The following is a 26,364-nucleotide window of genomic DNA, read 5'->3' on the forward strand; positions in this document are numbered from 1 at the left end:
AGCTAATCAAAAATAAAGTCTTCCTTAACAGATCCTGATAAGAGCAATGAAAGTTATCCATCTCTGATGCTAACTTGAGGACGTCATTGAGAAACCACGTAACAGACTGTGGGCGTGATACTGGTCTCAGACGAGCGCATGCTCTGGGGATAGATGAAAAATAGGAATCTGTAAGGTCGATTTTAAAGCCGTAAAGAAATACTTTCTTTAATGCTGACTTGACTGTGGTAATAGTGGCCGGAGCAAGGCCTTTCTCAAACAATGACCTAAAGAAGGAAACTCCTAAATTAGCTGTCATGATTTTGGCTTCAGATGCTTTTAGGAAGGAGGCTAATTTTTTGACTGCTGAGTCATACTGTCTAATAGTAGAATCTCTTTTATCTGATTCTAAAAACAGAGTGTTGACAGGGTCAATGTTCGCTCCTTTTGGGCTGCGAATTTTATAAAGTCCATAAAACTAGGGCATTCTGAATTCTTGAGGAAGCTGACACAGTCTTGGTTTGTACTGTCTGAGTCAGAATGGGCTTGGGAATCCGAAGACTCCGTAATCCCAGTTCCTGAAGGAGAGGGAACCAATTGCTCTTCGGCCAATAGGGGCTACTAGGGCTAATTGACCTTTGAATGTCCTGAGTTTGTGTAAAACTTTCAGCAGTAAATTTATTGGGGAAAAGATAAATCTTCTCCCAATTGTTCCAATCTACTGTCATTGCGTCTGTGGCGAACGCCTGAGGGTCCAGGTTGGGGGCCACATAACAGGGGAGCTTGAAGTTGCTCTCCGTTGCGAACAGATCCACTTGGAGGCCCGGAACCCGGCAAATCCATTTGAAAGATTCCACGTCCAGGGACCACTCCGTCTCCAACGGGTAGTCCTGGACAGGGAATCCGCCACCACGTTCCGTACCCCGCTAGGTGGGTGGCTGACAGGTGCCAGCCGTGCTTGTTCGCCAGGGAGAAGATAGCAACCATTACTTGGTTTACTCGGCCTGATTTGGAGCCGCCCCTGTTGATGCAATGAACTACCACTGCGCTGTCAATACCAACCTGATATGAATCCGGTTGGGGGCGGATTTTCTTCAGAGTTAGAAAGACCGCCATAGCTTCCAGGGTATTTATATGGAACTGCTGAAACATTGTGGACCACGTTCCTTGTACTTTTGTTTTGGTGAATATCCCCCCCCAGCCGCTTAGGGAAGCGTCTGTGTGAACAACTAGTGCCGGAGGGGGAAATTGAAGCGGAACTGTTTTGGACAGGCCTCTGACTGAGGTCCAAGGTCGCAATCTTGTCTTTAAGATTTGAGGAATGGAGGAGACCTTGTCTCTGAGCTTGACATTTGCTCGACTCCGCCACACTCTGTTTATGTCTTTTAATTTCGCTTTTAATAGCAGGTCTGTCACTGAGGCAAACTGAAGAGATCCAAGGACCCTTTCTTGGGACCGGTGGGATGCTGATGGATTTTTGAGGAATCTCCTGGTGAGAGATGCTATCTCTTTCCTCTTGGGAGGCGGGAGAGACAGCGTGTGAGATGACAGATCCCACTGGAGACCCAGCCACTGAAACCGGGACTCGGAGTCAGGCGGGACTTCTCTCTGTTCAGTTGAAAACCTAGCGACTCCAGGAAATTGATGACTATGGACGTAGCTTTCTGACACTCCGGAACTGTTGGTGCCCAAATTATCCAATCGTCCAAATATGCTGCTAGGGATATCCCTTGGGACCGGAGTTGTTGTACTACCGTGTCCGCCAGCTTTGTGAATATCCTGGGCGCAATGTTCAGACCGAAGGGCATGACCCTGAAGGAGTAGGCTTGATTCCCGAGTCTGAAACCGAGGAACTGAGAGAAGTTCCGCGCAATCGGGACGTGATAATAAGCGTCTGAAAGATCGATAGAGGTGGTGACGGCTCCACGCGAAGTAGAGTCCGTGCCTTGAGCTACCGTAAGCATGCGAAACTTGTCGCATTTTATGTAGAGATTTAGACGCGACAGATCCAGGATCACTCTTTGCTGATCGGAGTCTTTTTGGGAACAGTGAATAACCTGCCTTGAAACTTTAGGTGCCTTACTTTCTTTATTGCTCGTTTGTTGAGCAATTCTGTCCACGTAATCCTTTAGGATTGATGTGGGTGGCTGGTAAAACCTGGTTAGAGGAGGAGGTTTTTGATCCAGCTCCATCCTAGTCCTTTGGACACAATGCTGTGTGCCCAAGGGCTGAAGGTCCATTGGTCCCTGAACCAAAACAGGCGACCGCCTACCTGTGTTCTCTCAGTGGGAGGGAGCGGGTTTATTCCCCTACCACGTCCAGGTCTTCCCCTTGGGGTGGTGTTGGGCTTCCCTCTATGAGGGACTTTGCCTCTTCCTCCCCTTGCAACCCTATTGAGGCCGTGAAAGAACCCACGGCCCTCATATGTGGGGTTGTATGCGGTGAGGCCACATAGGAGGGTGCAGCTGGTTGGACCAGCACATACTGTTGGGGGTGAGCCTTGGAAGTAGAAGGCTGCGCTACTGCCGAGACCGGGACGGCTTGGACTACCGCCTGATGGTGGGGCCTCTTATGCCTCCTGAAGCGTTTACCTCCTCTCGATTGGGGGCCGGCCGATTCTGGGGTCTTGCGCTTATAAGCGGAAATGCCCCAGCGAGAGCGAAGACTCTGGTTGGCCCGTGTAGCCTCGGCCATAACATTTGTGACCTCCTCTTCAGGGAAGAGGTTAGGTCCCCAGATCGAGCTTTTCACGAGCTTGTTAGGCTCGTGGCGGATGGTCGCATCGGCAAAGATGAACTTCCTGCATTCCAGTCTGGCCATGATAAATTCAAATAAGTCAGACTGGAAGCCTCGCCAGGAAGGACTTAGCCAAAACTTGGAAAAAAGGCTCATCCGAGCAGGAGACGGCAGTAGCTTCAGTAAGGCATCGGAGTTCAAGGACCGGGCTAACTTAACCCGGCATCAAACTCCGCTTTCAAAAGAGCTTCCGGCAGCTTAGGGAGCTGCTCACTGAATTGTGTGGAAGCGCAGAAGGGGTCCAGCTTCCCGACCGTGAAAGTGGACGGGGCGTCCACCCAGAACTCATTACTTCCTGGGAATACCAGGAAGTAGGGTCTGTCTCCCTTAGCTGTGGTAATGGATTACCATCAAAGCACGCTCGGGCCGTAGCCAGAGCGACTTTGTCCAAGCAAGGGGTGGGAAGGTTGTCTCCCAGGGCAAACATCGTAAAATTGCCCTTGAAAGGGGTCAACTTCGTATTGTCTGCCTGCCACTCCGTCAGAGTGCGCAGAGAGCCGACTGAGCTTGGTCCCTAGGGACAATGACAGTCTCCCTAGGAACCTTGTCTGACCAAATCCAAGCTTCCTCCGTGAGCCTCACGAAGCCTGGGTAAGGGGGCAGGAGATCGGGGAAGAACTCCAATTCCTCCAACCGTCTCGTGCCAAGACCATCAACTGTCAGCTTGCCATCATGTTGGATGGCCCGGAGTGCAAATCGCCAAGGGTTACCGACATCGAACGGCGGGAGGTCCGCAGTGTCGGGGATAACATACTGTGGTTCTGCTGGGGGTGGGTGAGCCATTCCTGCCAGTATGTTATCATGACTGGCCAACTTATCAGTTATTTTTTAAATCTCGAGTCTAGGTCCTCCGTAAACGCTTAAAGAGCTGATTGGCAAAGGCCTCTGCATCAAAAGCAGGTTGGCGAGGAGGGCTTGGTTTTGCAGCCCTCTTACTCGCGCCTTTGCTGGAGGAACCAGACTTGCTCCCGGAGGCTACAGGTCCTGAAACCTTAGCCTTCGACGGGGAAGGGCGATGCCTTCTTGGAAGTCGAGGACTTGTAGCCCTTCGCCTTCCATGAAGTCTTCAACTTCAACTTGGGGATAGCAGACGGAGCTCTATCACCCAAGGAGGAAGACTTCACAAAACCTGCAAAGAAGATATGATGAAGCAGGGGAGTCAAATAAAGGGGGCCCGCCCCAACAACCTCACTTACCTCACCACTTACCACCTGGTCCTGCTCTATGTTCATTGGTTCCAGGTTGAGATCCATGGCGGCTACGTCCTCCGAGACCTCAGCGTAGAGGATATCCACTTGAGGTGGCTGGGTCTCATCCCGGTTTGCTGGATGATTGGGGTGGCAAGGTCTTCAGGCACTGCGGCCGCCACCCGTGCGCCCGGGTAAAGCAAGTCCCTCAACCTGGCGTCGAGGACGTAGGGCTTCCCGACGGAACGTTCCTGCCAAACCCAGCCACCCAGGCCGGAGGGATTCAAGGCAGACTTCTTGGAAGCTTCGTCCGCCTGTAAGAAAACCAACAATTAGCTAAGGAACGAAAAAAAACCATTCCGGGAACCTCATAAACAATATACAATATAGAGGAGCATAAAGCCGGGGTAAAAAGACTGTCACTTACCGACTCATCCTGGATGGTTGTGCAGAGAGCAAAGCAAACCTCACAACCATCAGGGTGCCAAACAACCAGGTCATCAGTCGGACCGCACAACCAGCGTGGGTCCGGCAACTACGTGACCGTAGGGTTGTTGGAGGGAGGCGGTGCACCCGGCTCCTCACAGCGAACAGTCTGTAAGTATAAAAGTACATGAACCTCCCACCTAAGCAAACTAAAGCTGGCAAGGCCGGGAAACTCAACTGCAACCGGAATACTCCGGCGGAGAAGAACTCCCTATCATAAACTGGGCCAATAAGCTCTAAATGCACAGAGTGGAAGGTAAAGGCTTTCAGACCCCGGAGTACTGAAGAATGAAGGAAAGAGAAACCAGGAACTAACCATAAGGGCTGCCAGTAAAATAACGGCGGAGCCCCGGGTGTAGGACCGGACTCACGTATATATAAAATAAATATAATGAATAAACAGATTATCTAAAATCAATGAGATAAAAACAAACTTAAAAAAAAACAATAACAAAAATAATAATAATAATAACAAGTGATGGTAAAACTCAAGAGACCGGAGGATCCGCTCCTCTATAATGTAAAAACCTTCCGCCCTTACTTCCCGCCGGAGAAACAAGACGGGTAAAATGCTCGTATGTTCATAACATAAGACGAAGCAATATTTTTACCCCTATCTACGTAACCCGGCGGGGAGACGAGGGTATGGATAGTGATTCGAACACGTTCGAGCAAACAAACCACCAACCCCAACACAGCGATGCTAGGGACGATATGGGAGGGAGAATCCCTCAACCAACAGGAGGAGTCCCTGAACTCGGAGAAAACGCCATCTAGCGTCACCCGCACGAGTAGAGCAAGGCTGGAGAGGGGAGGAGGGGGGGGAGGAGGGGAGGAAGTAGGCTACCAGGAAGGAACAGGAGACAGGGAGAAACATGTCACCCGCTCAACTGCATCCTACCTCCAACAATGAACTTGGAAGGGTAGCCTGACTGGAAGCAACGCAACCCAAGCCCGACTCCTACCTAGGCGAAGCCTAATATGGACCTAACCTAGTATAGGCTAGGAAAGAGGAAGGAGTGCAAAAGGAGGAGGAAGCAACAGGGAGAGAAATTTTGTGCCGAGAACCAACCGGGATCGAGAATGGGGGGCAAGGAGGCGACTAGCCTAGAGGAAACACATCCAAAGAACTCGATTCCCCAAAATGGAGGAAGAGAACTAAGGGCTCACTCTGCCCACCGAAAAACGACCCGGAGGAAACAGCAACAAAACTCCCTCAACCTGATCTCCCACCCAGGGCAAGGGGATGGAAGCAAACAAGCCTACTCCACAAAATAACCATCACACATAAATAATTAAAATCAAAATGTGCTCAATAGGGGCGTAGCCTACCTCGGGAAGCGGTTAGATCTGGGGCTGCCGCCACACCAGAGGTAAACAACAAAACTAAAACAATTAAAATAAATAAAATAAAAAAAATAAAAGAGAGCACCATCTTCAAGCAAAAAATAATTAGCCTAGTAAGACCAAAAATAAAAAGGAACCCAACCTGGAGGATACCTGGACGGGGCATCACTCCCATAAAGGCCGATAGGCCAATGAAATGTAATTCAAACCAAAAAGGGGGAGCCACCGCAAGGAACCACCAGGAAGGGAACCAAGGGGCAAAATCTATCTATAACGACGAGGAGACAACTCCAACTGAAAGAACAGAAGGAGTCGCCTCGCGGATCGACATGGCTGGCAGGGGACGCTTGTGGCGTCATAATAAGATCTCAATATTTATGAAAATACGAGACCAAAACAGCCAATAAAACAGAACAAAACCCCACAAGAAGATGGTACTTAACTTAGAGATGGAAAAGGTGCTCGATGCCATCGTAGATGTAGAAAATAATCCAAATAAGAGGACGAGCACACAAAAGAAACGAATTTTGTCACGTGCTAGAAAATGGAATGAAGTAGGTGGCGCTGGTGTCTCGCCGTCCTGGCGGGTGTTGAGTGTAGGGGCTGTAACGGCTCACCGCTCTTTTCCGGGTTTTGATAAGGAGAGATCTTTCGAGTATATTTCCGTGGTAGTGGTATTTCACTCACCCTTCTTTATACCGAGGTCTTCCTAGAAGACACTCGACTGGGGGTAGTAACCCCAGCTTTCCTGAAAGCTCTTTTTCTCTGGTATATCTAGCATTGTTATACCTAGAAATTCGTGCTGTAATGGAATTTCACCGGCTGACACGGGACTGGACTCAGAAAATATACTTATAATTTGATATGCTTAATATTTTAATATGATTATTTTTTAAAAATATTTTAATGAACTTATGTCTTTTCCTCCACAATTGGAGAAACAATTTTTATTACGTCCATTATTAAATTTTATTGCCAATTTAATTATTACTAGTGTATCCAGTTTATTATGTTTAATTAAACATTGAATACAATGTTTGGTAGATGACCGAGTGATGCAACGATAGCTAGGAGAATATTAGTTAGGAATAGCATAAATATAAAAGAGAAAAAGAAATGAGGGAGAACCATTAACAGACAAATGACAGAGAGAAAGAGAGAAGTTAAGTATACCTTAGTTTTACCAGACCACTGAGCTTAACAGCTCTCCTAGGGCTGGCCCAAAGGATTAGACTTATTTTATGTGGCTAAGAACCAACTGGTTACTTAGCAACGGGACCTACAGCTTATTGTGGAATCCGAACCACATTATAGCGAGAAATGAATTTCTATCACCAGAAATAAATTCCTCTAACTCTTCATCAGCCGGCCGGAGACTCGAACTCGGGCCTACCGAGTGATAGGCCACAGCTCTACCGACTCACCCAACGAAGAGCTAGAGAGAGAGAGAGAGAGAGAGAGAGAGAGAGAGAGAGAGAGAGAGAGAGAGAGAGAGAGAGAGAGTAACGATTAGGAAGTGTCATGAGTATGTAGCCAAAACTGGTGCCAAAATAATCTATGCGCAACCATTAAAAACTGCCTAACCGCCTCACCTGTGACCTGACCTTTCAACTTTCGCCGGAATCTGAAGACTTCCTGTGACGTTATTAGTCCCACCCACAAAGGAGGAATTAAGACAATTAATCACACCCAAGGGACGTCGTTAGATAATCTTCAATCAATAAGGACGGCTACAAGGCGGAACAGAAGCAATTGTCCGCCTACTGGTGGGATGGACATTTCCTTTGAAGACCTTTGAGAAAGCAAACTTGAAGGGAGAGAAGCAGATAGAGAATATCCGAGAGCCTTAGCAGACTACAGGTAGAGAGCCTCACCAGTTGTGGGTTAAGAAGATTCAAGAAAGGCTCATACTTTGATTCATTGTAATACTACTTAACTTGTATATATAGTTTTATTTTACTAGTGTTTTAATAAAGTAAGAAAACTGCACTGAGTCTTCCTAAGTCTCCTGAGACTCTAACAACTAACAACAAACAATGACAGAAACGATAAAGCAACTATAAAGGAAATATAGAACTAATTCATATAAGAAGAAGCAACAAAACGTTACTATAACAAACATTACAAAGATAACAATAATAAACTTTTTTACATTAGTAACGGGTAATAAATAAAACAGACATTACAGTAAGTAGTGACACTCAACTTTCAGGAAAACTAAAAAATTTAAGAAGCGTTACACTATCTGTCCATAAATTCTAAGTGAAAGTATGCATTGGTGAAATTTACTTTTAAAAATACTTCAAGAATTACGTGTTTTAATCGCATATCATTAGTAGAAGGTAACTAAAATTGGGGTATCTAAAGGGAATACCAATCTACCACGTATATTTTAAACAAACCACAGTTATGGAAGCGCTCCAAAGTTTTTAATTATTGGGTTAATTCCCTGCCAAGCCTATTAAGATAAAATACTAGTAAGTTTTGCAGACTTTCAAGTCGTTGGGAAAATCCCTTGCCGAGACTATCAAAACAGAAGATATTACTGAGCTTTCCAGACTTTTAAATCAATCCCCTATCTAGCTATCCAATCAGCCCACTGACATTCACCCTGTACTTCTGACTACAGGCTGCCTCTGGCAAGGTTTCTTTTACCAATGAATGAGCAAACTGAACATGGGAAATTGTATGCACCCACAGGTGAAATTCCAATAAGGATATTCATCCAGTCTGAAATGGATTTTACTTGAACCTGCCTCGGGAGCCAGGTAAGGACCCAGCATCATATGTTAGGTCTGATATAGCAAGGTAAAGTTGCAACCCTATTATTTATTTTCATTTAAAATGCCATAGGTTTGGTTATAGGCAGTCCAAGGAAGACAGCCCCAGTCAGGTGAGGACCTGGTACCCCAGGTTATATTAAGTTAGGTGTGGTTTACTTAGGTCCCAACCCTATTACTTATTGCAATTTACAGTGCCTGGCGCCACCCTAGGTAAGGGTGCGGCACCCTTGGTTACTTCATTAATTCTGACTGGTCCCTGTCTCTAAAACTACTAATTTGCTGCCAAAATTAATGTAAGAAATGTTCAAAACACACTAAAAACATAAGAAAATTGCATTTTCAACTCTGAAATACAATTATGGTTTAAAGTAAAAATTTACCCATAAGGAGACTTGTGTCTAGAAATACAAGGTCACCTCCTTAGCCAATATGAATCACCAGACTCTACATAAAAAAAAGTGTGATTCCAAACCACTAGAGTCCAAAGTGTACACCGTAGAGTAAAATCTATTAATACTTAGCTTTCTCTAATAAGACTACTCTAGAAGTATGCATACATTGCAAAAACAAAATTGCTCTCTAAAGCATCTACACAGTGGTGGAAGATAAAACTTACCTAGGTGTTATACCGTTTATGTACACCACAATGTAGCTGACAAGGAAAACTCAAGTCACGCTTCAGACTTGTGGGTGCAACCAGCTATGTCTACAAATTCTACAAGGTCAGCAAGGTTAAACATTGCTTCATGACACAAGAGGATAAGGCTCCATGGCAATACTATAAAAGTATATCTGAACAAAGGCCCCCTGACATTTCCAATCTGGGACAGATCATGACTGACACACACAAACACACCATATATTATTTACTTTAATTTACTGCGCCCTAGATTAGATTAGGTGAGAGGGCATCCACTGAGGGACAGAGCCCTCTGCCATCTAAGGACACGGTGGCACTAGGTTAGGTTAGGTTAAACCAGTGGTTTTCAACCTTTTTGTGCCCATGGCCCATTTTTGGCATCCCTAAATACTCATGGCCCACTGCCCTTCAGAATGGTGTAATGAATTATTATAAAACATTTTCAGAACACTTCATTAGTTTTACATTTTTATTTATGGAATTATTTTTCAGAACACTTTATTAGTTATACATTTTCATTTATGAAAGAAAGCACTGGCCTGCATTTACTGTAAATGATTTGTCATTTTTAAATAATATTTTTAAGATGTCTGTGGCATAGCCCACCTCAGAACTGCCCATGGCCCACAGGTTGAAAACCACTGGCTTAAACAGATCCTTGTATTTCACTCATTTTCAGTTTTCTCCCACTTAAAAACACCTGCTTCCCCAGTGTAATCCCTATCACTGTAGAATATAAGGTGAGAACCATTAGCCTATTTTTAATACTAATTGCTACCAAAATTAACATCACAAATGTTGAAAGAATAGTATTATTTAACTTTAAACCATTGCTGGGTGCCGGAGTTTTATGTTGTAATCGTAAGTCTCCCTAACACATGTAGTACAAAACTTGTGCTCAGATCTATATAAAATTTACTGACAACGTTCTTACCTACTTGGATTTTCTCTAAGATGTTTGCCTATGCTAACACTATCGCATAAGTGGAACTCCTGATCAGGCTTCGTTTCTCCAAGTTCAATGTGGGTAAGGATAGTTTATGTATCTGAAATGTCTTGTTATTTTCGCCAAGGTGTGGGTACATGGAAAAGGCTGAAACCAGACTGATTCCTTCTAGTGCTACCAATTAGGTGGGATTTTGGAATTCGTGTGTTCCTTTAAAAAACCTGCTTCAGTTTATGGTCATTCTTCATTTGGTGCAGATCTACCAATTTGTGAAAATTTGGCCATTCAGTGTTCACGTTAAAAAGAGGGAGTTGGAGTGGCTGGAAAGCAAAATGGAAGACAGGAAGTGGGAACACAACTAAAGTAAAAGATTAAAAAGTTGGTGTTGCTAAGGTCCAAAGGGACATTGCAAACCTTTAGTAATTCTTACAGTGCACCATGAGGTGCACGGACAGCACTGTCCCCCTACAGGGGAAAGTTAATGCCTTACAATTTTTTTTTTTTATATAGAAAATATTCATTTAGAGAAGAAATGAGTAATTTAGAGATACTTGAATCCCTTATATCCTAAAATTATGGGTGACCACTGTGGGAAACCAGGGATTTTATGGGTGAAAATACAAAATACTAGTGAAATAAGCCTACAATGAGGTAATCTAACATCGCCTACTTCTGCAAGTCCAGATTCTGATTAAGGTAAGGTTAACTGAAAGTTTTGTAGTTTGGTATACTTATAGCATATATCACATTAATAGGAATAATATGATTTTTCTATATTTAACACGTGTTCAATGTTTCTGACATGCATTCCAGGTGTGAAACAATGGGCTGGGGCTAGTTTTAGATATACTATGGTACACTCCCCTTTCTATCCTACAGTTTGTGGATCAGTGGGAAACTAGGGTGGGAGAAAATACAAAAAGAATGTACTAAAAGTATGTATTTTCACATGTTCATGTTAGTAGTGGATCAGGTGAGGACCAGGTGCCCTAGGTTAGGTTAGGTTAAGTCACAGCCCTTATTTTAATTTAAAATGCCCTAAGTTCTGTTAGGTGGGGGTCCAGAGGAAGTGGAGCCAGAAAAGACCTTGGTGGCCAAGCTTGGGTTGGGTCTAGGGGGCAAAGGCCCCCCTGTCTAGGTACAGATCTGGACCCCACTAGGTTAGGTTAAGTGAGGGTCCAGGAGGCAAAGCCCCCTAAGTTAGGTTGGGGTGGGAGGGAACAAAGGGATGCAAAGCCCACTTAGCTGGATAAGGACCTGGCCTATTTGTTAAGGTTGGATTTAATCCATCCTTGTATTGAATTCAAGTTTTACCCCACCCAAAATCCCTGACAGGATATAAGGGGGGTGGTCCATTATCTCTGTAATGCCTCAGTTGCTAGCTAAATAAGCCTCAGAAACATTCAAAACACACGAGAAAGCAAGGAAAAATCAAGTTTTCAACTCATGAATACAATACTGGTGCAGAGAAAAACTTTACATAGCTTAAAGGCTAGCCTAGTGTTCGTAAGGATGAACATCCGTAACAACTTGTAGTTTCCTATTTCATATCTTTCTTCATGTGCCACCCTTACCCTATGGTAGTGTGCACTGTACACATTTTTGCTACTATGGCTCTAAAAAAAGTTCTGTAGGTAGTTAGTACACACAGAAATGAGAGTAATCTTAATTAGCATCACTCTTGGCTCTTAGAAGGGTTGTTTTAGGCTAGTTGGGATACCTAATAGTAATACAGTTTCATTGTTAATGTGGTTCAGTGCTCTTTTCGAAACTGCTCTACGCTCTAGGTTACGTGAATTTATTCATTCAGTGAAAAATAGCCCTGTGGGATAGAGACTGAACAATAAAAATGCTCCCCAAACCGTGTAATGTTATTAGCCTAAATACCATAATAATGGAAAGAAAGGAAAGATAGAGTTTAATACATTCTAGTGTTCTTTACGATGAACAATCGATGTGACTTACCAATGTAGTCTAACGGCAACTCTCGTACAAACGTTCTTTCAAAAGTCTAGTAGGCCTAGCTTATAAAACACTTGGCTCAGGGATCACAGCCCTAGGCCTATGTGGAAGGAAACCAAACCATTTGGAAGAACTTGCCAATTTTCAAGAATAAAATGCTATAGACCGCTTCAATCTCCTAATAACGATTGAGAATTTGGAAACTGAACCTTTCATACCACTTTCCAAGTTACGCTTTGAAGAAATCTGTAGTTTCTTTAGGATAAGTATGTATTGGGCGTTCGGCTGGCTATTGCTGACAACATGGACGATTCTCCTGATCAATGGAAGTAGGAGCGGACGCTCAAACTGTAATTTATGTATCAACTATCATGGGGAAGAAGAGCATACAGAATGATACAATGCAAGAGAGAAAGGAAAAGAACATAAGGTAGGTTATCTGCCAAATTATATAAAAGATAATTAACCTTACCGATTATAGACTAGCTGAAACAAAAGTTTACACTTGCATCTGATCAGAGTTGCCACTGAAAGACTACAGGCTAATTACTAGTGACCAATGTATCAGTAAATTAATAAACAACAAATGACAGAAATACTGTATAAATAATGAACAAACGATAGTAAGCATGGGTAATTCCAAATATTAGCTCCGCGCCTGTTTTTACCTTGGAAACTGGTGTTTTCTACAGTTTTAGGGCTTCTGAATTCTGATAATTGCGGTGCATTTGTTTGTTGCCGGCCAAATGGAATGTCCCTTCGCCGTGTTTAGTACTGGCCCGGGGGTTACCCATACGTTAACAAGTTATTGCACTTGCCGGACGGGATATGAACCATTTCAAACACAGTAGCCGTGCTGTGTCTTGTGAAGATCGCGTATAGAAACCCGTTGTTATTATAGTTGTTGGATGGACTTCAGGGGTTAATTACATTCGTGCGACAAAATTTGGAGGTAAATCCATAATTAGCAACCAAAAAACTGTAGAAAACGTCAAATTAAAAGGAAATCGCCGCCGCGGAGCTACTGCTTAGATCTACCGTAAGCATATTCATTATTTTTTTCTTTTTGACAGAACCTCTGGTATGCTTAATTCTGGAACATCAATGTTTTCTTCCTCTCACAAACCGTCGGTTATATCCTGAAATGAATGTTATGGTCCTGTTTCACTCTCAGTTTTATATTTTTTCTACTGTTCCAGTCTTATCAATGACATTTATTCGGAAGTTAATAACTGTGGCAAAACTTGCCACTGTCGCTCGCTTTAATCCATAGCGTATGGTAAGTTTGATCTTAAATTTTTATGTTCATTCGATTTATTACTTTTTACTTCGCTAAATGTAAATGAGTGAATGAGCACTATCCAAAAGGCTATTCACCAGTTGCATCTCAATAACTTGTAACTTCAGCCCAAAAGCTCAATGAATGGTTGTGTTGTTTTAATCCGGTATGTAATTCTTTATCGGTGTGACCTAAGTAAAATAAATCATAATCCATAAAAGGAATTTGTATACAATATTGCTATCTTTTCGAGGGCTATTGTATACAAAGTTCCTGGTATGGATTGTGATTTATTTTACTTAGGTCAGACTACTAAAGAATTAAATACCAGATTAAAACAACACAAATATTGAGTGAGAACAGGTCAGACTGATGATGCTCTATTTTTGCATCAAGTGAAAAGTCCTGCAGAATAAAGTGGATGCAAAGCAATGTAATATCACGAAGTAATGAAACTATTTGCAGGAACTTGTTGGAATCCGCTATGATTTAGTTGACCTGGGAGAAGAACCTAAATAAGCCAAGGATGATTTTCTTTTGACCCTAAAATAAAACATGTGTTCCACAAAGATTTGAAAGACAGAATAAAGAGGATTACCAATAGGTAGATTTCGATGTTAATCCGTTGACCATTCTGTGACCTACCAACCTTTTGTATTTCCTTAGGACTTATACCCACCATATATGTATATGCCCTTGTCTCAGTATATCTTTAGTTGCTGTGACCATGTCTTGGTAATAAGACGAAAGTACTGAGCATCTCAATTGTTTCACTTTTCCTTCGTTGCTGTAACTTTGTTTTCATAATCGTCGTTTTTACCTTTTTCGTGATTTAATATAAAAAATATAATTATATATATGTGTATACATATATCTATATTTATACATATATATGTATATATATAATGGTTATTATTATTCAGAATTAATTTGTAGAATTTATTTCAATAAATTCCAAAGAAAAAATTATATGTGATGCAAAAGTCCTATTTAAAAAATTGATGATAAATGTATGTTGTGTTGTAAAACCTACTTTTCATTTTATATAAAGCCCTACGGGTAGTTTGGTTAAAAAATTAAAAGTTTTCAGGTTTCCTCGTTTGTCTGCAAGTGAAAAGATCTTCCATAATAGTGTAAAATGCACTATTTTTATGTACTTTACCGCGTTATGGTACGCACTTTTTAATAGCTATAAGACTTAAATTGTTTTGTCCTTCTATTGTTCTGTGCTTGGGCATCAATATACAGTCATTGAAAGGCATATCTCTTAAGTAAAAAAACTTTTATTGAGCAGTAACTGTATAAAAAAAAAGACAAGACACATGATAAGGAAAACACAAGTAAGCAACAATCCCATGTTTAGATTGGTTTACCTTTTTTTTTTTTTACTTTCTTTTTTTTTAACGTTTAGTATGACTAGTTTGACTAGTTCCCTGATGTGAAGAGAGATGTTTAACTAATGTTGATTTGAGTGCACGAACCTTAGATCTAAAAGATAAGATCGTTCATAAACCTACCATTTTGCAGGTTTACTCTGGCATGGGGGAAGTTTTATGTATTTTGCGCTTGTGTTCCCTTTCAGTGCTGACGCTTACACAAGTAGCATTTCTCAACAAAAAATTAACATTAAATATGAATCTAAAAAGGGGATCTCGGTCCTCTTAACAGCCTTCGTTATTTGCTTATAGAGTCTTTCTTTTTATTTATCGTTGCCATCAGAACTTCCAGATCACCTTTGTTAACTTCTCTCTTTCTGGTAGAGGTATAAGAGGAGACTTCTTCTTCCAGAGCGCCGTTGGAGTTGTCTAAACTATCCCCAAATACTTGGTGAACTGCAAAAGAGGAACCACCATTGTCGCTAACAAAAGTGCCGAAGGTATTGTCAGGTCCTGCAAAACCTCCTGCGGTTTCGGGTACAAAAGCAGGGGCAGGGGCGGGAGGGGTGTTGATATCTACAGGCGCTGGAGGAGCGGCTAATAGAGCTTTATCGAAAGATGAAGGATCTGCATAATAATCATCAGATTCTACGTCGTTTTCTGAAGTGTCATAAGTATCATAAGAGTTATCGTTGCCGTTGTATTCATAGTTATAATCCTCATCACCTTCACCAGCTTCCTCTTCCTTATCATCATATGCTTCTGGAAAAAGAGGAGGAGGTCCAAAATTGTCAGGACCTTGAGAGGGTGGGGCAGGAACTTGTGGAGGAGCTGCAGGAGACTGTGGAGTACCATAAGACTGCTGAGGAACTTGGGGAGCTCCATATGACTGCTGGGGTGCTTGTGGAGCTTGATAAGACTGCTGGGGTGCTTGTGGAGCTTGATAAGACTGCTGGGGTGCTTGTGGAACTTGATAAGACTGCTGGGGTGCTTGTGGAGCTTGATAAGACTGCTGGGGTGCTGATGGTGCTTGATAAGCTGGTTGGGGAGCCTGTGGAGTTTCATATGATTGCTGTGATGCTTGCGGTGCCTGGTAAGATTGCTGAGGAACTTCAATTGTTTGATGTGGCTGCTGGGGAACTTGTGGTGCTTGATATGACTGCTGGGGAGCTTCTTGTCCCTGATGGGGCTGTTGAGGGCTCGCGGGCACTTGATAAGACTGCTGAGGAGGTTGTGGTGCTTGATAAGACTGTTGGGGAGCTTGTGGAGCATCATATGATTGTTGCGGAACCTGTGGTGATCCAGCTGATGGCTGTGGAGTTTGTGGTGCGCCATATGATTGTTGTGGCTCTGCCGGAGCTTGATATGACTGCTCAAGTGATGGCCTACGTAAATCTGGTGTCCTGAACAAAGTTCCTTGAAAAACTGGTGGAGAATATCCTGACTCTGGTGCAAGATATACTTCTTCTGAGCCCCCGCTGCCACCACCACCGCCACCACCACCACCACCACTACCGCCACCACCACCACCATCTCCACATTTAGTTGCGAAATTCTGCTGTGTGCTGGTGACTGTGATGTAGTTATCTTGCGTCTGAGTTTGAACTCGAGTTTCATAACGAGTTTGGTATTCTGTAATGGTTGAGAATTGAGTATTAACAACTGTAGAAAACTGTGTTTGGTGCTGAGTCTGGGTCCTATATTGGTAAGAAACCTCCGTTGTTGTCACGTAAGTTGGAATATATCTCGTTGAAGTTAAGTAAACTGGTTCCAGTTGGGTTTCGTAAGCAAAGGAAGTTACAGTATGGATATTTTCTTGTGCGTGAAACTGTGTAGTCGTGACATACTGAGGCACTACCTGCGTTGAGTATACAACTTTGTTCGTTGTTCTGGTTACTGTTCGGTACAGTGTGGTAGGTACCTTCTGTGTTTGAACAACTGTTCTTTGCACATGTTGCTGAAAAATAAAAACTTTCCATTAGAGGGTACATATAATGCAAATATTTTTACCAAAAAATGTAATTGAATAAACCTTACAAATCGTATAACTAATATGCCAGAATAATATACAGAATGACCCATGGTAAATACACACACACACACACACACACACACACACACACACACACACACATATATATATATATATATATATGCAGGCAAACAGAGAGATATAGACAGATAAATGGATAGACAGTTGGAAGTGATCAATATGTTGTTGTTGCAGCTTTATCAAAGCAAACCAGATGAAGGAGAATGTTTTAAGCTAATTGACGACTATACACAAGTTTTGTGACAAAAAAGATTATAAGAGAAAGAAAGTATGAAATGTATACCGTTAATCATTAACGTTGTTAGTGCTAAGTTCAACGGAAGGTTCAATGTCGTACTGCCATGATGTTGTCACTTTTCCTGAATACTTCCAGAAACTTTTTTTCATCAATAATGGGGAAGATTATAACATTGGAGTATGTAATATTCGGATATAACGATATCATCATAAAGATTAATCTTTAAATCGCTTTATTGCCGTTACTGATTTAATATTACTTTCCAATATACTCACCTGAACAGTCTCTGTTTGATAGACCGTCGAGTATTCTATCTGCGGGACACACTTATATTTATGTTTTGGTCGTCTTTTCCGTCCCCTGCCGAAGGTGGCTTCTGAATCGTTCACTTGGAGTAAGAGTATAGCCACCGTTGCATATATAATGAATTTCCTTGGTAGCATCTGAAACAGTAAAAAAAAAAGTATCATATGTAGCCCACTGTATATATAATATATATTCCTGTTACTCATTTGATTCGTGGACTATATTCTTTATAAGTGCATACAGTATGCAGGTTTGCTAGGAAGAGGAGAAATTGAAAAATTAAGCAACGAGCACTTTCGTGTAATTGTTACACATTTTCAAGGTACACTTAAAAATGTGTAATAACTGATGAATGTACTAGATACTTAGTTCTTCATTTTCTTCTCCTTGCTGCGAATCCGTAAATTTGGAATCACGAGACAGTTTTGTGAGTCCCCTGCATATATATATATATATATATATATATATATATATATATATATATATATATATATATATATATATATATATATATATATATATATATATATATATATATATATATATATATATATGTATATATATATAGGCTATATATATATATATATATATATATATATATATATATATATACATATATACATACATACATATATATACGTATATATATATATACATACATATATATTATATATATATATATTATATATATATTCATACATACAGACATACATATATACAGAATATATATGCACACACATCGCCTTGTACTGGCACTGGCTGTTGCTGTTCAGCAACCCGTAATTCGATGCTTTTTGAAGATCCAGGTCCTTAGAAAAGGAAATATCAAAATCATAACAGTTGAAAACTTTTACGAATGTTACTTTGACAGAGAATAAGAACACACACACACACACACATATATAATATATATATATATATATATATATATATATATATATATATATATATATATATATATATATATATATATGGCGGGGTTGTGTCTGTCGATCCTTTTACGCTTTCTAACTCAAAGGCATCGTTTCTAAAGTGGAGCAATGACGGAGCACTTTGCGTGTACTTGCGTAACTTCCTCTGTGGGTTTGTCTGTCACCCACTCTTTCCCTTCGGCTTCGTTTTTTCGTAGTCAGTCTTTCGGTAGTTGTCAGTGCGTATTCTGATGATTTTTTTCCTTGAAGAGTTGCAGCGTCATGATTTCTGGCTCCACTTTTTGGTTTCGGTTTTATGCCATGCCTCAAGACAGATTTTGACTTCGAGTATTTGTTTAGCGTAGTGCTTGTTTTCTAACATATCAATTACTATGAAAGTTCTCGCCTTTAGATAACCATGCCTGATCTTAAGTGGTCAGTTTGCCGCCAACAGCTTTTCAAAAACACTTATTTCCAACAACATTCACCTTAAGAATACATAAAGAGAGAAGCAAACAGTCTGTCTAAAACTAGGCCAACCTTCTATGATCAAATTAAACCCAAAGATAACGACCGATCAAGGATTTCCGAAGATCCTACGAAACCGACAACACAAGAAAGTCGAGAGTTCCAGAGCTGAGGAATGAAATGAGGTTAGGGGCTACAGAAACCCTTATCAGTAATCTTAGAAAAGGAAGTATTCCGCGCATCTTCTGCAGATATTTAATGTAAAAGTTTGTCGAAAGGGAAAGAGTCACTTATTAATTCAGTCAATTATTAATTCAATCATTGGTTTCGATAATAGTGGAATTAATGTAATGGATATGAAGAAGCAAGCATCCATGAGAATATTCGAAAATGTATTGCATTGTGAGAGACTGAAGTGTTGGCTTAATATAAGTAGGATATATTTCTCAATCACCACCATCCATTACGACACATACCGTCATATTTTTTTGTCTACGTGAGTGAGCTGGTGACTATTATTATTATTATTATTATTATTATTATTATTATTATTATTATTATTATTATTATTATTATTATTCCATGAGTGAACTGGTGATTATTATTATTATTATTATTATTATTATTATTATTATTATTATTATTATTATTATTATTATTGTTGTTCTGGAGCTCTGTGAGTAATGATAAAATTTAAGTACCATTAACTAAAAAAGAAAGCGATGCACTTGTATATATATATATATATATATATATATATATATATATATATATATATATATATATATATATAAACACGTGCATCGCTTTCTTTTTTAGTTAATGGTACTAAATTTTATAATTTAAAATTTAAGTACCATTAACTAAAAAAGAAAGCGATGCACGTGTTTATATATATATATATATATATATATATATATATATATATATATATATATATATATATATATATATATATATATATATATATATATATATAAACACGTGTATCGCTTTTTTTAGTTAAGGGTACTTAAATTTTATAATTACTCACAGAGCTCCGGAACAACAATAATAATAATAATAATAATAATAATAATAATAATAATAATAATAATAATAATAATAATAATAATGATAATAATAATCACCAGTTCACTCATGGAATAATAATAATAATAATAATAATAATAATAATAATAATAATAATAATAATAATAATAATAATAATAATAATAATAGTCACCAGCTCACTCACGTAGACAAAAAATATGACGGTATGTGTCGTAATGGATGGTGGTGATTGAGAAATATATCCTACTTATATTAAGCTAACAGTTCAGTCTCTCACAGTGTAATACATTTCCGAATATTCTCACGGATGCCTGCTTCTTCATATCCATTACATTAATTCCACTATTATCGGAACCAATGAATGAATTAATATATATATATATATATATATATATATATATATATATATATATATATATATATATATATATATATATATATATAATCACTGTTATTTTATATATCAAAACTACACATTATTTTTGATATATCAAAACTATACCATATATATATTGATATATATATATATATATATATATATATATATATATATATATATATATATATATGTGTGTGTGTGTGTGTGTGTGTGTGTGTGTGTGTGTGTGTGTGTGTGTGTGGGTGTATAAAATTGTCCTTATGTACTCCAGGAAAGATCCTTTCCGGAAATAACTCTTAATCCCGGCATTGCAATGATAAACGCGCGAGCTTGCGCATGTGTGCATGGATAATGCAATACGGTTTCCCACGAAAGGCTGTCATTATGACAAAATGCATTCCCGTACAACTCTTCTGTCACGCTTGGGACGCAAAGACTTGACGTAGCCAGAACTTGCAAATTCATTCATGGATTCATATATTTCTATACTTTTAAGGAGCTATAACACTCTTCACCTCCATTTATTATTATTATTATTATTATTATTATTATTATTATTATTATTATTATTAAAATAATTAAAATAATAAAATAAAATATTAAAAATATCTCCGTGAAACGAGATATTTTTATCTGATACAATAACGAAAACAACAGTTCAGTTACAGTAAATTTTCCAGGGGTCAAGATCAAATGAAAACATTAAAACTATAAGAAGTACAAGAAATTAAAGAAAAGTAAAATAAAAAGTCGTTTTGGAAACTCTTCTCGGCAAGTAACACGCTGCTGACAAACCTCTAGATATTCGTACACAGAATTTACATTGAATAAGTCCATTGTTGTTTCGGCTCGAAGTTCTGAGTTTATATGTATAAACTACGTAAGGTGTGTCGGGAGGTTTTATGACCATGTAACCCCAACCCCTCAAAAAATGGAGGTGAAGATTGTTATAGCTCCTTAGAAGTATAGAAATATACCTCAAACGTGTGAGACATTACTGTCCCGGTTAAGGAAATGACATACTCGCCTACGTAGCTGTACATATTTGATGGCTGATGACCACCCGTCACTTTTTGACAGTCATTTCGTTCCTCTGACTGTGAACCATTCACTGGTTGAATACTCTGTAGTCTTGAGGATCTTACAAATCACTATCTCGATGAGACTCGGGTAAGGATGGTAATTACGCCCTCGTTAACATTCTTGGAGGATCTGTTGCGTTCGATGCCAGTTACATTTTTCATTTGATTTGAGGAGCTGAGCTTCTTTAATAGACTTTTGCGTATTTTAAATTATTCAGGATTTCTCAGAGGCCAAAAGCTTTGAAATTTAACTTTCTTGCTTAAATTAGATACAGAAATCAGTGACTATTGTCGCTATGATGCCATATATGTGTGTGTGTGTATATATATATATATATATATATATATATATATATATATATATAGAGAGAGAGAGAGAGAGAGAGAGAGAGAGAGAGAGAGAGAGAGAGAGAGAGAGAGAGAGAGAGCTGAAAACCGATGAACTTTGATATTTTATTTTTATTTTGCATGCTTCCTGATTTCCCGTAAAGTCTGCTAATCATGAAGAGATGCCGCTGATTACCACAAATTTCTAATGTGAGAGGACTTCTCTCTCATCTATAATCTCTGTTTTCTTTCTGTATCTTTTGGTAAGTTTCGCTGAAAACTAGTCTTACTTTAATACAGAGTGATGACAATGATAAAAAAGACTACAGGTACTACAGAGTCAGTTACCGATAGCTTAAGTAATGATTTCTTAATTTTTTTTTTTTTGTCAGAGATTGTAGAGCAAACCGTTAGTCAGTCTTGAAGGATGGAATGTTGTCATTAAGATTAGCATTGTCATTTTGTAAACAATTGCGTTAACTACATCATTTGACAAAAGAAAACCCGGCACGGTAATGTATATAGAATTATGAAACTACGTACAGTAATATCTGCGATACATCAGATAAATCTTTTTTTTTAGGTATCGGATAATCTTGACTTATTTTCCGGTTGTTGGGTAGCTTGCTTCCATGCTCGATTCAGTAGCGTAGAAAAAGAGGTGGAGAGCGTTCTATCTTCCACGCCCAGCAATTAGCTATGCCAGATTATCTAGATTAGCAGTGGGAGATAAGTTATCTTTCACCGAGTCACAATTAAGCATCCACCCACTTTCCCTCCACAGGGGAAATAAGTGTAAGACAATAGACGCACACACACACACACACACACACACACACACACACACACACACACACATATACATATATATATATATATATATATATATATATATATATATATATATATATATATATATATATATATATATATATATATATATATATATATATATATATATATGTGTGTGTGTGTGTGTGTGTGTGTGTGTGTGTGCATGTATATGTATGCACGCATATGAAATTGATAAAATTATGCAATCATACATGCGCGTTTGATGATGGTAAGCGTAAAATAAAAACCTTCTTCCCAGCTTGTTCCCATTTTTATATGGGGTCGCCTTGATGCCTTCTTTTGAAGGACTTTGATTTGGCTTTTGGGGTAGACTTTGTAGTCCCGATCGGCTGCCCTGCCTGACATCGCTTAGACCCCGGTATTGTGTACATGTATTGTACCAGTTCACCAGTGCTCTAAGCAAAAACAAAAACAAAAATGAGGATGCTAATTTTGTATTTTTTTCCACGTCAACTGTTTCTGTCAGAATTCGTAACCTTGTTTTCACTTGCTGGCCATAAATAAGGAGATTTTAGTATTAAAATCTGAAGAAATCTATAGCATCTTACTAAATGTTATTTTGCAACCTTTTGACGCTGGAGACTTCCCGATCCTTTGACTCCCCTGTTAATTACTGCCTTGATTTAGTTACCACGTTTATCCAGAACTGCGTTGGGGTTGGGGGTTGTTATTGTGGTTTTAAATGATCATCTGCAGTCTCACCTCCATTTAATAAGAGATGACAGTGCTCAGATGTAGTTCTAATGCTGTACTACTGCAGGTATTACTAATTACCTGCAGAACATTTTAACCATTTGCTTCAACTTTTGTTATCTATTTTTTCAGGCAAAATATATTACAGTTTTCCTTATATTTTTTATATTGTTACTGTTTCATTTATAAAATAGCTCGTCAGAATAAGTTGCCCAGTTAGAGTAAATTTTCATCAGTGACTGAACACTGCGTGTGAGTTTCTGGGTTATTGACGACAATTAACTGAGGCATATGACATTAAAGTAATTATGTGTGGAAGTGTGTTATCATAGATAAAAAGGATGGCTAGGACTCTAATTATATATATATATATATATATATATATATATATATATATATATATATATATATATATATATATAGAGAGAGAGAGAGAGAGAGAGAGAGAGAGAGAGAGAGAGATCTGGACCATATTTCTGTTGAGTACATTTTCGTGTTGTCTAAATTCAGGTAAATGAGAAATACTTTCGAAGACTGTTATCTTAGAGCGACTCTTACAAGAATCATAGGACTACAGGCTCACTGCTGTATAAACTGTTTATGCACCAGCCTCGTCTCATTTTCAACCTGAAATCGATCCCGCGGAGAAAACGACTTGGAACCGTTTCCTGAAAATCATTATGGGTCTCTTGACTTCAGCAGTATTTTAGGTATCACCAGATCGTCATGAAGTTTGGCAAAAATGTTACTTATGTTCCCCTGATTATTGACCGCAAATGATAATGGCATAGACCTCTTTTCAAGGTCATAAGTTTGCAAAAATTAAAATAAATTTGATAGGGCATCCCCCATAAAGACATCATAATAATTTTGCATAAATTTCTTTTATCTCACCAATCAATAATTAGACGGATATTATGATAATGATATTATTATTATTATTAATATTATTATTATTATTTTTTATTTATTCATTTTTTTTTTGTCTATCACAGTCATCCTATTCGACAGGATGGCTTTTATAGTGTGAGCTTCCGGGTTGCATCCTGCCTCCTGAGGATTCCATCACTTTTCTTAATATGTGCGCTGTTTCTAGTAGCACACTCTTCTGCATGAGTCCTGGAGCTACTTCGGCAGCTAGTTTTTCCAGATTCCTTTTCAGGGGTTTTGGGATCGTTCCTAGTGTTCGTATGATTATGGGTACAATTTCCACTGGCATATTCCATATCCTTCTTATTTCGATTTTCAGGTCTTGATACTTATCAATTTTTTCTCTTTCTTTCTCATCTGCTCTGGTGTCCCATGGTATTGCCACATCAATGAGTGATACTGTCTTCTTGATTTTGTCAATCAACGTCACATCTGGTCTATTGGCACGTATCACCCTATCTGTTCTGATACCATAGTCCCAGAGGATCTTTGCCTGATTTTGTTTTCTATCACTCCCACGGGTTGGCGTTCGTACCACTTATTACTGCAAGCCAGTTGGTGTTTCTTGCACAGACTCCAGTGGAGGGCTTTTGCTACTGAATCATGCCTCTTTTTGTACTGGTTCTGTGCAAGCGCCGGACACTCGCTTGGTATGTGGTTTATGGTCTCGTCTTTCATATTGCACTTCCTGCATATGGGTGAGATGTTATTTCTATCTATTGTTCTAGCTCTTCGTTGGGTGAGTCGGTAGAGCTGCGGACTATCACTCGATGGGCCAGAGTTCAATTCCCCGGCCGGCTGATGAAGAGTTAGAGGAATTTATTTCTGGTGATAGAAATTCATTTCTCGCTATAATGTGGTTCGGATTCCACAATAAGCTGTAGGTCCCGGTTGCTAAGTAACCAATTGGTTCTTAGCCACGTAAAATAAGTCTAATCCTTCGGGCCAGCCCTAGGAGAGCTGTTAATCAGCTCAGTGGTCTGGTAAAACTAAGGTATACTTTTTTTATATATATATATTGTTCTTTGAACATATCTGGTTCTTATGGCCTGATCTTGTGCCTGTGTTAGCATTCCTTCTGTTTCCTTCTTGAGTTCTCCCCTCTGTAGCCATTGCCATGTTTCATCGCTGGCCAGTTCTTTAGCCTGTTTCACGTAGGCCTACTGTCCGTGCATTGGTTTGTTGTCTCATTCCTCTGTTCTGTTTTTCATTATTAATTATTATTATTATTATTATTATTATTATATTATTATTATTATTAAGTCCTCACAAGCGTTGTAACGGAAAATGTGACTGTATAGTATGCTAAGGACGCAACCTGCTGGCGTCTGCCCACCCTTGTGCAATACGAAATGATAGCAGAGATCTGGAACGGATCTTTACGCAAGTGCCTTCGTGTGCGGTCATGTGGACGACCTGGTTACTAATGACCATCCTGTTTGGACGTTCATTAGATAAGTTTACGGATTATCAGTGGCGCATTGCTGTTACGCCTCATGAGTACGGTTGATGGCGAAATGTTTGTTTGACTTAATGTCCGTGGAAGTCTGTTTATAGTTATTAGATACGAGATTTTAACCGATGATGATTATAAAATTTTTTTTTATTAGATTGTGACTTTTCCAATTAACCCAAAGCATAACTTATATAACTGACTGATTATGTATGCTACGAATTATTTGATTAACTGGTTATACAGTTGATTGCTTGTCTTATTTGTACAGCCAATTTATTCTTTCCTCAAGTAACTGTGCAATGTACTTTATCGGTAAGTATCCAATAACGTGCTTAGTATTTCACAGTTAAAAGAAGTTCCTAATTTTGCTAAAATGAATTTAATGCAAAAGTAACTCTCGTAATTTTCTTTGCCTAACCTTTTCTATAAATTTCACGAACAATTTAATCACTTCGCATCCTGGACACTGGCATTATTTAAAGAATGTCATAAATACGTTCTAGAGAGCCCACCTTTGCAGTGCATTCACATCGGTAATCCACAGCAACCACGGTTGGTCAAGCACAGTCTGAGTGACTCCCATTACGTAACTCAGAGGAGGTGAGATTTCTCCAGCCTACTGAACGATATGGATTTCAAAGAATTTCCGGGCTCAAACAGAATCGTTATTTGTGTGCGTGTGCGCGCGCTTGTGCAAGCTGTGTGAGTGTCTATTTTAATGGAAAATGAAATAGACTTTGTCGAGAGAATATATGGCTGCTCAGGTTACTTCCCCCCGTTGATGCTCTTCTGCAAGTCAAGCCTCTAAAGAACCGGAAGTAAAAAAAAAATA

The 26,364-nt window shown here is 39.4% G+C and overlaps 1 protein-coding gene and 1 long non-coding RNA gene across 2 annotated transcripts in view; both read right to left on the reverse strand.

The window, feature by feature from the left end:
* LOC136835469 (uncharacterized) overlaps positions 1-12,674 on the reverse strand; it is a 77,772-nt gene extending 65,098 nt beyond the window's left edge. Inside the window, exon 1 of the long non-coding RNA XR_010852171.1 lies at positions 12,599-12,674. This is a non-coding gene — a long non-coding RNA (uncharacterized lncRNA). The remainder of the gene's footprint in view (positions 1-12,598) is intronic.
* Positions 12,675-14,814: 2,140 nt separating this feature from the next.
* Positions 14,815-26,364, reverse strand: part of LOC136837912 (AT-rich interactive domain-containing protein 1A-like) — a 51,526-nt gene continuing 39,976 nt past the window's right edge. The window contains exons 2-3 of the mRNA XM_067102786.1: positions 17,348-17,515; positions 14,815-16,738 (exon numbers count right to left, since the gene is read on the reverse strand). Of these exons, the coding sequence (XP_066958887.1) occupies positions 15,080-16,738; positions 17,348-17,515 (1,827 nt within the window). The 3' untranslated portion in view covers positions 14,815-15,079. The remainder of the gene's footprint in view (positions 16,739-17,347; positions 17,516-26,364) is intronic.

Source organism: Macrobrachium rosenbergii, chromosome 4, assembly GCF_040412425.1.
Source record: "Macrobrachium rosenbergii isolate ZJJX-2024 chromosome 4, ASM4041242v1, whole genome shotgun sequence".
Lineage (NCBI taxonomy): Eukaryota > Metazoa > Arthropoda > Malacostraca > Decapoda > Palaemonidae > Macrobrachium > Macrobrachium rosenbergii.